Genomic DNA, 13935 nt, shown 5'->3' with positions numbered 1-13935 from the left:
GCGGTTCTACAGCCCAAGTTTGGCCCGCAATCGGGCCCGTCAGCAAGCTGCTGCCTTCGTGTCGCTCGTGTCTCTTCTTGCATTCATCACTCATGCGCAGAAAAGAAAATAATGGACCTAATGAGCACCCTCGGTCGCGGCGGCTTAGCAGGCGAGCGACAAGAACTGAATATGGAAAAAAAAAAAAAAAAAAAAACTTCCACTACTATGGAAATACTTTTTACAAGGTCTCAACTTCTACCACACCAAATTCTTGCCAGGCATGTGCACACGCATTTATGGGGACAGGTGCTAAAGCCAAAAAAAAAAAAAAAAGGGCCTTCATCGCCAAAATGACTTTGTAGTACAACTACCAAAAAAAACACGTATTTAACTTTGGTCAATACAACTACTTAAAGAGGAGCTGAAGGGAGACTATAAAAAGTCAACACACCCCGGTTCAAAGGATAGGGTTTGGCAAGGAGAAGGGGGGCTGAGGTCAAACATGATGTACAAGCCTCGTGATGCCTGGCAGATTTCAAAAATAAAATGCATGAAGGTAGTTATTTTTAATATTGAGGAGCTAAAACGCACTAGGCAGATTCTTGAGCACCAGCTTTTTGCTACGTATTCGCGTGCCTGCAAAACAATTGGGGCAAAGGTCATGCTGGAACAGGAAAAAATAAAGAAATGTTGTGAAAAATGAACATTCAGAAACAAACTCATGAAAGGGGGCTTAACCTGTGTCGAACAGGAGGGGGCGGGTGAAGAATTGTGTCCATAAAGTGCAAAAACATAATTCATCAAAATGAAGGTACGCTCCCAATAATCACACTTTGGCCAAAACTCTCGTAATATCCTCTCCTGAGATATCGTGAGACTGTCCAGAACCAAAGTTGTTGTATTTTTGTCAAGACAAGACAAAGCCTGACCCACACGCGTTTGTTGGCCAAAAAAATGGCTTTTCATAGAAAACTCCCCCACCGCTGTTTAAAAAAAAAAAAAAAAAACAACTCTCTGTACTACAATTTGTGTAATTTTGACATTCAAAAGACGGCGGAGGAAAGTACGATGCTGCTTTTGCATGAATGTGCAGACAGACGTGCACAAATTCTGGTAAAGTGACGGAAAACTGACAGTTGAGCAAATTCAACCGAAATGAAAGCCTTTGGCCATTTTTCAGTCAACCTCTCAGCACCATTTATTAGAATAATGATGTTTTTTTTTTTAGCTGAATGTCCAAATTTGCTGGTTCATTTCCATTGATTTCGACTCTTCCAGTTTGTCTCTTCTCGCTCTCTCTTGATCGGCTTGTTAAGAGAAGGGGCTACGCAAATATCTCATTTTTAAGCTTCCTCCTGAAAAGTTACCCGCAAGCCGTACGTGCGCAACGTTTCGCCGTATCCCGCTAGATTGTTTTCTGTAGATAAGATAAGAGCAGAACGTGGGGGTCATCGAAGTCATTCGCGGCTGCCGACATATTTGTCCAATGTTCATCATCGAGTATGTTTTCGTCAAGCGGGCGTGGAAGAGGTTCTCGTCCAACTTCCAGAAGAAATTCTGGGTTTTTTTTTTTTTTTTTTACAAACACTAACAGCAGATCCCAGTCGATGGCGGCGTTGCATTGCCTTGAATTTGATGTCAGCACAGCTTTTGCGTTGAAGATAAAGATTCGGTTGTCAATCAAGAAAAGACGTTTCTGGTCACTTCCACTCGAGTCTGACGCAGCCGGTAGTAGAACGCGTGATCCGATTAGGAGAAAAGTGAACGCAGCTTACGGAGTGAACAGAGAAGACCGTGTCAAAAAGCCGCCGACATTCGGGCCGAGTCGCGCGCTGAGCTGAGTCAGCGTCGCTCGTCATGTTGTCACCTTCTCAGTTTTGTTTTTCCACTTTGAGGTGTCACAAAAGAAAAAACATTTCCATCTGTCTTACCACACTTTCGGGTCCAAAAGCCAAATGACTACGTTGGCGTGGAATCGCTGAGGCCCCGCGTGGGGTTTTCCTCGGGTGACTCCGCAACGGAGCCTTGCGACTGTACTTTTCTTCGCACTCGCAACATTGAAGTCAACAAAAAAAGCAGTCGAACAACAAAAGACTGAAAGCGTTGAAGGGTGAGTGAACGCCAACGCTCGTTGATGCGCTTTGCTACTGGCCGGCGTCCGCTCCGGGGTGTACCCCAACCTCTCGCCCGGAGTGAAGGTAACGAGAGAAAATGGATGGAAGCTGAAATCCCAAATCAAAGTTTCTGCTGTCTTCTGTTCCAAATATTTTTCTCATCTGAAATCCAGAAATCGGCATGCAAGGGAAGCTCCAGGGCAGGTTTTATGACCGCGCTGTGATTTTCCTCTGCTGAGATGAAATCATATACGCGGCAGCTCACCTCGAATATTTTCTCGTGTGTTGTTCAACTGAGTTTGTTTCTCTCTGCGAAACGAGCGGCGTGTACACGTTGCAGACGAGAAGAGATTCCGGATTTTGTTTGGGGGGGTTTTTTTTTTTTTTCCTCGCCGGGTTTGTTCCCTGCTAATATCAAAACACAAGTTTGGGACTGCAAAACGGTTTCAGACTGACAGCTGCAGAGGAAGGAATGCCGGCGCAGGAATTTATAGCGGAGAGCGGGGAAAGGGACGCGACCGCCCGGCCCGGCCAGGCCCGGCCCGGCCCGGCCCGTTTGCTTTTCAGCTTTGTTAGCGGTCACAACTGGAACTGCAAATACTGCTGGAACTGTGAACCTCCACATGAGTCAAGTCAAATTGCTGCAAGTGAACTAAAAAGAAATGCTTGCATGCTGAATTGAATACGATGACAATGACAACATTTTATGCTTTCTTATGGAATTTCAAAGGTTCCCTCTCGAGTGCAAAATGGAATCACGGAGACTTTCTTTCAAGCGTTTTCCCAGCCGCTTTTCCCCCGCTCCGGGGAGAGGCGGGGTACGCCCCGAACCGGTCGCCGACCCATCGCAGAAAGTGACTTTCTCAAAGTAACGTCACTCTTTACATTTTATTCCCTTTCGGTGACTTTTGGTCATTTAAAATGAACGCACCAAAAGTACTCGAGATGGTCCCTCTAAAACAAAAACAAACAAAAAAATATGGATCTCTATTTTAGAATTAAACACATATTTGTTCTGTATACAAGTAACAAACTAACTGAAATGCAAATACATAATAAAAGTACGTGTACAGCATGCGGAAAACGTGATGCCACGTGAAAAATGCACAAAACGTGGACAATTCATCGCTTATTAGGACGACAACCCCGATAGGTGAATGTTCCAGAGTCTAAAATGATGACGTGCTCAAAAGTGTAACTGAGTGGAACCTTTTCAAAATCTCAGACAAGCCAATAAATTGCACCACGAGGTCATATTTGGCGAAAAATGACATGTTTGAGACTACGCCAGAACGGCCAGAGATGGCGAATCACAAGCGTCGGCTTAAGAATGAGGAAGTCATGTGAGAAAAAATGAACAAATGAGAACTCGAGAGCTTTTGCGGTCATTTTTCAAATGTCATTAAAATTGTAACGGTAATTTAATCCCATCTTTACATTGTAATCAAATGGATTACAATGACATCATCTGGTTTCATGTAGTTAGTCGATCATAAAAAATAAGAATCATTTTTTTTGTTTTCAAGTGTTTGGTTGTTCTCGAGTGAATTCACAACACGGCTCAACGTTACGACGTCGCACCTGGCGATGGACCTCGAGACGCTGACGCAGGCCAAATCATACAGAAATGATATGGAGCGCTTCGTGGAAACTGCCTGCCCCCCCCAAACAAAAAAGAAAAGAAAAGAAAAGAAAAGAAAAGAAAAGAAAAGCCACATGTTGTGCAGACTGCAGACAGTGCAAAAGATTCACAGTTCCGAAAGCCCAGTGCAGAAAATCAGCAGCAGCAGCAGCGACCGTGGGGGGGGGGGAAGAGTATTATCAGGAGAACGAGCAAAAGCCAGCGTTATTTTCCAGCGCCGGTGTCGACACGACAAGGGCCAAACTTGTTGTGAAATTCGGGACCGGAGGAGCCGCTCGGCGGTTTTGCCGCTTATTAGGAAACTTGTAATTCCAGCTCCCGAAATCCCCCCGTACGACGTGCGATGTTATTTGCTGACACGATTGTTGGTCAAACCGCAAGCTGCGAGTGGCTCACGTCGAAAAAAATCAAACAAGCGCAATAGTTTGCATATCTCGCGCGAGGGTTCCCTCGGAGCGGCTCGGGATTGGGTGGTGGGAGGACCGACGGAGCAGCTTATTTGAACTCTGCAAAGCGCCGCTGCACAAAACCGGACAACCTTCCCCCGACTCTGTAATCGGAGACTGAAGTCCCGCCGTCAGCGCCGGAGGAAAGACCCGGGCGGGACTATTTTCACCCTTTCTGACCGACTTTCTCCGGGATGGGCGTCGACCGCGCCTCTTTGGCTCTGTCGGGCTTCCTTTGCACCTGTTGACTCGGGAGAGAATCGGCTCGGTCGCGGCGATGGCATCCGACGGGCTCCTCGCTTCGGAGGACCAGCAGAGGGGCCGACCGAACGGCGGTTTCGTCAGCGCTCACGCCGCACAACTGCTGCGATACGGGCGGACCGCCGAGGGCAGCTCCTCCGTCAAGTACAGAAGCTACGGGTACGTCGCTTTAGAACTGGTTGTTGTTTTTTTTGTTTTCTGGGGGGGGGGGGGGGCCTGGAGATCAAGATCAGCATTTCGCATATTTGACCTTTCAAAGCCAACCTACGGCAACACCACCGTGATCAGCTTTTATGACAAGACCATATTTTATATTATATCGCAAGTGTCAAATTCAAGGCCCGAGGCCCACGAAGGCAAATCGTGCCAACTTTTTGGATTCTTGTTCAAATCTGTACCAGAATCAGCAAGTGTAGTACATCAGATGTGGAGCTCTAAATTCTGGGCCCAATTCAGTGGAATTCCATCAACTTTGACGTTAGCTTGGCATTCTCGGCTGTAGACCAAAACGCACTGCTGTGTTTCTTCTATATTGGACTTTGTCTGCACTTGAAAAATCCCCCAGGTCTCGCTTGGGCGGGGTCAAAGTCCGCCACAAGAGACAAGTGCTGCAGGACATGGCCCGGCCTCTCAAACGTTGGCTGTACAAACATCGGGACAACCCGTACCCCACCAAGACCGAGAAGGTTCTGCTGGCTCTGGGCTCTCACATGACTCTGGTACAGGTGAGCCGAGAAAATCGGTCAAGGCGGAATGCGGGAGCACGTCCCTTCCTTCGCTTTCACAAAGGTCCGAATGTGTTCAGGTGTCAAACTGGTTTGCCAACGCCCGACGGAGGCTGAAGAACACGGTGAGGCAGCCGGACTTGAGCTGGGCCTTAAGGATCAAACTGTACAACAAATACATCCAAGGAAACGCCGAGAGACTGAGCGTATGCAGCGATGACACCGACTCGGACGGTGAGGGCAGCCTTTACCATATCGAATCCATTTTAGCCCATGGCATTCAGCCACATCTGCCACTGGATAAAACTACGATGACGCAAAGTACAAGTTCTCATGATGAGAAAATACTATTTCACTCCAATAAAAGTACGAGAACCCATTGAACTTTTTTACTGAAGTACAAAATGTTTTGACAGTATACAATACCCATTTTTGAAATTTGACAAAAAAAAAAAAAAAAAAAACAATTCTTTGCACGTCAAACAGTTCCAGTTGGTTGAGGTTGTCGGCAAATTCTCTCAAATAAATAAAGATCCCAGATCGGGATCAATAATCGATAAATCAATCGAGACCATGATTGTCTTCGTCGCTTTGGATTTATAACTTTTTTTCAAGTAAATAAAGATCCCAGATCGGGATCAATAATCAATAAATCAAGCGAGACCATGATTGTCTTCGTCGCTCTCTATTTACAACTTTAAGTAAAAAAAGGTCCCAGATCGGGATCAATAATCGATAAATCAAGCGAGACCATGATTGTCTTCGTCGCTCTCGATTTATAACTTTTTTTCAAGTAAATAAAGATCCCAGATCGGGATCAATAATCAATAAATCAATCGAGACCATGATTGTCTTCGTCGCTCTCTATTTACAACTTTAAGTAAAAAAAGGTCCCAGATCGGGATCAATAATCGATAAATCAAGCGAGACCATGATTGTCTTCGTCGCTCTCAATTTACAACTTTTTTAAGTAAATAAAGATCCCAGATCGGGATCAATAATCAATAAATCAATCGAGACCATGATTGTCTTCGTCGCTCTCAATTTACAACTTTAAGTAAAAAAAGGTCCCAGATCGGGATCAATAATCGATAAATCAATCGAGACCATGATTGTCTTCGTCGCTTTGGATTTATAACTTTTTTTCAAGTAAATAAAGATCCCAGATCGGGATCAATAATCAATAAATCAAGCGAGACCATGATTGTCTTTGTCGCTCTCAATTTACAACTTTAAGTAAAAAAAGATCCCAGATCGGGATCAATAATCAATAAATCAATCGAGACCATGATTGTCTTTGTCGCTCTCTATTTACAACTTTAAGTAAAAAAAGGTCCCAGATCAGGATCAATAATCGATAAATCAATCGAGACCATGATTGTCTTCGTCGTTCTCTATTTACAACTTTTTTTCAAGTAAATAAAGATCCCAGATCGGGATCAATAATCGATAAATCAAGCGAGACCATGATTGTCTTCGTCGCTCTCGATTTACAACTTTTTTTTTTAAGCAAATAAAGATGCCAGATCGGGATCAATAATCGCTAATAATCGAGTTACAACTTTTTGGAGTTGTGCCGGCGTCAAAGGAAGTTAAAAAAAAAAAGTAGCGAGCCTTTTTTGACCAAGGATGGAAAACCAAGAAATCGGTACAGATATCCGAAAAGTACCGAAACGGCATACTCGGACTTTGTTCCTGCGTTCGTCACGGCTAGCTACGACTGCATCCGAAAGAAGCGCCGCAAATCCATCTTTTTGTCTACGTCCTTTGCCGCAGACGACGAGCGTCGCTTGGAAACGGCCATCCGCCCGTCGGACGCGGGGAGGTCCTCGACCCGCACGTGCGGGACGGAGAACCGAGCGGGCGTCCTCAACATGGCCGACGGCGGCGCTTCGCCTCCGTCAAAGTACAAGAGCAGCTTGCTGAATCGCTACCTGAACGACACCTTGCGCCACATGATGGCGGCGGGCGAAGCCGACGGCGTCGCCGTGAAGAGGAGGAGCCGCTCGGAGTCCTTCAGCTCAAACGAGTGCGACCGAGACGCCGTTTCCCCGACGTCCTCCTGCGGCGCCGACGCCAACTTCATCTACCAAATGGGTGAGAGATTCCAACGCTCGCTCGAGGATTTCCACGGTAATTCCCGGGGCGGAAACCGTACGCCCGAGTCCAAATTCAAATCGTGACGCGTGCTTCCCTAAACGATTCCATTTTTGGAGTGACAGTGATTGAAAAAAAAAAAAGACAAAAATGGACTACCATATTTATTCAGGACACTCGATGAATCCCAGTACAGAGTCCAGCATTTTCCACAAAGTCCAAATGATGGACAGATTATGAGCCCAATTTAGTGCAGAAATGTTTCAATACTTTTTTTGGGAAGGTTTCTTTCTTTTCAAAAGTTTTGTTTCAGCGTGAAAGTGGACGAACGGGAAACAACCCAACATTTTCTCAAGGTTACGTGGCGCTGGAATCGGCTAAATTCGAAGGGCAAGAACACGAGCCCGCTCCGAGCGACGAGCAAAGCAGCCGCAGACCGCCCGGGGCGCTCAATTCTGGAAATAGCGGTCGCGGTTCGGGTCGAGCCGCCATTGAATCGGTGACGTCACCGTCAATGCGTAGCACGGCGACGTAACCCTCAGCGCTGATTTTGAAACCTTTTGAAGTAAAAGCTTTGCGGTGCGGCGGCGCGGATAGCACATCTGCCTCACAGTTCCGAGGGCCCGAGTTCAAATCCGGCCTCCCTCGCGTGGACTTGCCTGGACTTTCTCCGGGTACGCTGCTCTCCTCTAAACTTTGCGACCATCTGATCGGCACCAGCCGCCGATAATTAGCACTGATGGACTTTCTCGTAATTCTCCACTCTTCTCAATGATGTCATTGATCGGCTGCACACTCGTCTTTTAATCCGCGTCAATCAAAAAGCCGATTTGCTTTTCGTCTCATTGCTCGTCTTTTGTAAATACCTGACAGCCAACAAAATTCTTGGCCGTAATCGGCAAATCTGACCGCAATTAAATGCCGCTTTCCGATATGAATCTCTTTGACGATCACACATCTTGTCAACTCAAACGTGACCCCGGCCGGCCACGACGGTGATAATCCGTGCCTTGTAGTTTTAACGCGATACGGCTCGCGAACGGGCCACCGGGCGTCACGTGGCCTAGCGAGCCGGCGCTAGCGCAAGCACGTTCCGTCGAATCCTACTCGAAAGTTTCGGTGTGAGTGTAGTAATTTATTTGGAGTAAGTTGGCGCCATTGATCGGTCCTGACCGCGAAACGCCCCCCCCCCCCCCCCCCAAAAAAATCCATTTTGCACATTGCTGGCATTCCGCCGGCAGTCATTAGCAACGCGACATTAATCGTTAAGTTTGAAGAGTTGTGACACCTCGGCACCCTTGGTGAGCAAGCGTCTCATCAATTTCATTTACAGTTACGGTACATGACTAATAAAAGTCGTGCAAAGGCAGAAATCCTTCACTTGACATTTGGCCAGAGTCGACGCCGGCTTCCTCCGCCGCACGCTGCAAATATCATTTCCATACACGGACGAGAATGCGCCATTTGTTCCGCATCAGCTTCTTGCCACGGTGGAAATGTGCCGTTGGGCCTCAAGGACAATTACACAACGTCTGAGATTTTTGATTTTTCCCAGAGCCAGGGAGGGGGTGAAGAAACTAAACCGGGAGGAAACGGAGCACTTGGTCAGCCGAGAGCGTTCGATTCCGTTCGGCTTCGCCGCCCGCTCCTCTCGGCCGCGCTGGCGTTTGTGGAGTCGCCAAAGCGCCATCGGATCGCCGCTTCCGGCGACGTGTCAAGTTGCGTTTTGAAAACAAAGCAACCCTTCCGAGCCCGGGACAGAAATGCTCCACTTCAACCTCAGATTTACACTTTAGCTGATAATGTGAAATATGGATAACGTAATAAAAGCTATTACGTCAAATGGAAAAGTGCAGCCCGCGCCACCTCGCTGCTGTTATTTTAATAACTCAAACCAATTAGCATCACATTGTGCTGTATATCCGCCACCCTCACCTAAAACAAAAGTCCACATTTTATCTTTTATCTCAAATATTCAAATAAGTTCTTCGATGAGCAAAAAAAAAAAAAAAAAAAAAAAGGTTGAAGTTGTAAATAAGAACATTTTCTGAATATTTTCTCATTTTCACAAATAAATATAAACAACCTACAGGAAAGGTTATTCAACGATTTCGTCCACGATAATCCCACGAACGGGAAGACGTTTCGATCCATCGTGCGTGCGACAAACCAAACGAAATCACTTATGATCAACTCAGCTTGGTACAAACTGAAAGTCGATCACAATTTTTCAACGGATCAAAGGGAATAACCGGCACTTTTTGCTTTTCTGTTCGTTTGGGGTTTTTTTTTTTTTGTTTTTTTGTCCCGTTCGACTGTTAGAGCAGACAGAATGAGGGATTAGTCTCCCCCCCTTTCACGCCGGAACAGTTTTACACTGTCGCAGCGGAGTTTCTATGCGTCCTCTGTGCTTTCTTAACCCGAGAGAACCCGAGACACCCAAATCCTCTTTTAAACGCGTCGCTCTCACGGATTGTAATGATCTAGAATCAGAACAAGTTTCTAGAGGGGCGAGGGAAACAGAATAGAAGATAAAGCCTGAAAAATATCTGGAACAAGGCAACACGAGCGCCCTAGCAAAGTTCCGCGCATCCTCTTAGCCTCTGTATTAGCGGCTAACTCCACCACGTTACGGTGTGATTTGAGCAGTCCACTCAAAGGAAATCGAACTGTCAACAGTCCTTGTCGAACACGTTGGTCAATGTTGATAAACGGCCTCCCGTAACTTGCACTCCTCCCCTTCTCTCTCTCGGGTTTCTCCTCAACGCGTCACTCCCTGTCCTTCTCAAACACCGCTTACAACAGTAAAATGACAAACAAAAGTATTTCTTTCATCTAAATACAAACATCCCTCCAAAGGAAAATAAATTCAGCACACACTTTAACAAACATTCCACCCCCTTAAATAATATAAAGGAAACCTATAACCTCATTGCTACTTTATTTATTTGAACTTTTCACTGGGTCACAATGTCAATTCCTTTCCGTCGTTGAGATGCTAACTTGTTAAATGTTAGCATGCCAACTGTCCCATTAATTTTCACAGCCCGCTATATGCAGATTGTCACGTGACCAAACCCGGAATTCAGCTTCGCGAGTGACCGGCGGATGCTTCGCTAACGAGCGGGACGAAAGGTTGATGACGTGATCGTTTGAAGCTTAACTTGCGAAATGAGTTTCATAATGACTGGTATTAATCCCATTCTGCGATTGAACTGATCCCGGACGAAGTGATTTTACGTGATTTGGGTTTGGCTTTGCACACCGCATACGGGGTCAGTTACCTGACTGACGACTGACGACGGGGCACGAAGACCCCCTAAAATAGAACTCAACTTTCTATTTCCAGAAAGACGTAGAAATTAAGAAGAAGAATACAATCGTTTCATCTGTTTGATTCCCAAGAAACAAAATTCACCTCGAGGATTAATCACAACTGCTGTTTTTATTTCAAGGAACGGCCTGGCCAAATTCAGACGTCGGGAAGCAGTTTTGACAGCGCTACGGGACAAATTTACTCCGTATAAAAACAAGCGAAGCCTTTCATTACCTTTGCTGCAAGTTCCCCTTGCAGTAAATTTCAAAGTGGCAAGCGTTAGAACAATGTTTTCGCCATGTACGAAATAAGAGGTTCAGAAATAGTTTCTTGGAAAAGGACGTTGTGGCAAAAGACGAAAAAAAAAAAAAAAAAAAAAAGAAAAATCTTGGCAGTCCAACGCGTGGTCGATCGAATATTTTGGGCTGTGAGTACTTTAATGTCACATTTGGTCTTTGGCCTTAAGGTGGAGATTTGATCAGCTGAATTGTACTTTACTTGGATCGGTGGGGGGGGGGTGGGGGGGGCAGCGTGGTGGACTAGCGGTTATCACGTCTGCCTCACAGTTCCGAGATTGTTGGTCCGGGTTTTTTCCTCACATTGTGAAAAGATGAATTTTAGGGTCAATGAAGACGAAACGATCCATAGCTATGAATGCGTGTGGCCTGCGATTGGCTGGCGACCAGTCCAAGGTGTGCAGTCAGCATGTGCTGCACGGGCGCCCTCTAGCGGTACACAGTTCAGTTGTATTTAATTTTTCAGTTCAATACATTTGCTTTCAAATGCGTATGAAAGTAGTTTTGCCGACCACTTTTCCTCACGTCACAAAAGCGCGCTGCATAAAAAAAGGTGAACGTGGAGAGATTTATGAAAATATCTTCTTCTTCTTTTCTCGCAGAGACTTTGGACTACGCATCGTCGAAATGTGACAGGTACTGTGACAGGGCGAGGTGGCCTTTTCGAAAACCTTCGGTCTCGGGATTGTTAATCAAAGCAACTCAGATTTGTTTTGTTGAACTTTTGTCCCGTTTCCATTTTTTTTTTTTTTTTTTTCGCAGCGTTCAGCCTCGGGAAAGAGGTCAGCGGGGCGAAAACCGCCAAGACTGGCGAGAGATCAACGCCGCCGTGGCGCTGACCAGCCTGGCCCACGGGCAGAACCGCAGGAGCGACAGAACGCCGCTCGGCACCGCCGCGGGCCTGAGCCGCCGCAGAGAGCCCCTGTCCGTCACCGGGACCAACATCCCCCGGCGGACGCCCGTCGCGGCGCCCGCCCCGGCCAGCCGCGTCATCCAGAAGTCGTCCCACATCTCCGAGGTGCAGACGATCAAAGTTGGCACCGTCTGACAATTTCTTGACTGATTCTTTTGCCGTGACAAAATTCTTTGTAAAATCTCAGCCTGCATGTGTGTGTTTGACAATGTTTTGTTTTTTTAATCATGCCTTTCTTTTGCGTTCTGTTGCAGTAAGTTAACTTGTTTTGAGACTGGATCATCATCCAATGCCATTCATTTGTCAGCAACGTTCAAATAAACTTTTTACAATGCGGTTACTTTTATCCTTCTAGTACATAAAAGTAAAAAAAAGAAAAAGTAAACCCTCGCATCACCTGGAAAACGGTACCACACCGTAGAAAGTTGTTACAATTCACAAATTTGGATTTGGAATCTATTTTCTTGAGGGGACAAAAACATCTGAACTCGACCCAGCATCCAGCGCGAAGCCCGGAACGGACAACATAAAAAGGTGCCAAATATTTTCCTCCCGATGTTTTAGTCTCGTGTCATATTGAATTGTGACCTTGGCTACAGACACGTTCAAATTGTTTGAAATGTCTGACAGCAGTATGGAAAGAACCCACTCAGCGATCAACCCGACTGAAGCGCCAGCCAGCCAGCCTTTCGCCACTCGAGCCGTCTTTCCCGTGAACGCCACCGGAGGGAGCCTCGTGCTCCCGCTGCAATGCACCAGAGCAGCGGGCGGGAACCTACGGCTCGCGAGCCATATCTGGCTCTTTTGATGTTGCATATGGCTCATCACTACATACTGTTCAATGTCATTTCTGTCACGTGGGCAACGCAAATGAGCGGAGACAGTTTGTCCTAGTGGACTTGCCGTAGTCGGCCGGAGAAGGGTCCGACGCAGAGCAGCTAGCGACAACTGACAGTGCAAACAATCGCTCAGAGGAAGGGGGGGAAAGTTGTCCAGTTTTCAGCCACCGACAGATGAATGAGGAGGCCAAAGCGGTGGTTCCTGATGTTGCCAATGAACTTTTCGCATCAAGGCAAGATCATCAAACGAATAAAAGACGTGCTATTGTCGGCGAGAACTGGTCACCATCGTGACGGCAAATCAAACTGAATTACGGTCACGATTATCGGATCGGATGGACGTCTCCACACCTGCATGAAGCTTCATCAAATGACGTATGAAAGACTAGAAAGCAACCAGCAAAACCAAAAGTCGCATTCATGGGGAAAAAGTACTTTTGTCATCATTGCTTAGCATCGTCATAAAAATATTCACAGACTTATCGTACTCTAAAAGTGTCGCTCAAACACACCTGGATCGAGTTTTTAAAATATTGCAAGGCTCTTTTGAAATGACTTTTTGGCATTTGCGGCCGTCTCAGCCCGAAAGGTTCCCGCCCCCTGCACCAGAGGGACCTGCGCGCGGAAGTGCCAGGACGAGCCGGCCGTGCGGCATTCACACAATCGCGGACGGCAAAAAAATGCAACCTGGAGCTATGGATGATGTGAAATTGTCACAACTGTTATTGCCATCGTATGACGCCAAGCGCGGCTTTTAGAAGTCGTGCAGACCATTTTTTGAACTTGTATTGGCAGAGTGGGAAGGGCAAAGGACGGCAATTGAGCAACTGACACCATTTTTATCTTCACGCCACCGTTTGCTGTCAAAACGGTGGCGCCATTTTGTATGATTGCCTCAAATTTGGAACAATCAACTTCATGAAAAGGGGACGTCAACGTGCGTCTGTTTCAGCCTGGGAGGAGACGCAAAGACCCGAGAAAAGAGCGTAAAGAGCTTGTTGGATTTGAATTGTATTTATTTATTTACGAGGGCCTTTAGCGTTCTTGATGAAATGATATCAAAAATGAGAGGACGCTGATGACGATCAAGGAGGAAGAAAGGATCGCTTTGCTGCGTCGTCGAGCGGCGCATCCTGACGCCAAACTTCAGCTAACCCCTAACCCTAACCCTAAACCCTTACTTGACTAAACGTCATTAGCGACAGCTTTCCACTCCACTCCACTTTTTTTTTTTTTTTTTTTTTAAAAAAAAACATTTTCTACGAATAACATTTGCAGACGTTTTCTGCGTCTCCCACCTGCTC

The 13935-nt window shown here is 46.3% G+C and overlaps 1 protein-coding gene across 1 annotated transcript; it reads left to right on the top strand.

The window, feature by feature from the left end:
- Positions 1–296: 296 nt before the first annotated feature.
- On the top strand, positions 297–13872 carry LOC133510943 (homeobox protein Mohawk-like). Its single transcript, XM_061839456.1, has 6 exons — positions 297–4604; positions 5011–5170; positions 5251–5404; positions 6947–7267; positions 11482–11515; positions 11642–13872. Exons 1-6 carry the CDS (start codon positions 4462–4464, stop codon positions 11925–11927), a joined length of 1098 nt encoding a protein of 365 aa, XP_061695440.1. The 5' UTR covers positions 297–4461; the 3' UTR covers positions 11928–13872.
- Positions 13873–13935: the final 63 nt, after the last annotated feature.

This window comes from Syngnathoides biaculeatus, chromosome 13 (genome assembly GCF_019802595.1).
Source record: "Syngnathoides biaculeatus isolate LvHL_M chromosome 13, ASM1980259v1, whole genome shotgun sequence".
In the NCBI taxonomy this organism is placed as follows: Eukaryota; Metazoa; Chordata; class Actinopteri; order Syngnathiformes; family Syngnathidae; genus Syngnathoides; species Syngnathoides biaculeatus.
The sequence above is the reverse complement of the archived record's forward strand: the minus strand, read 5'-3'. Positions and strand labels throughout refer to the sequence as shown.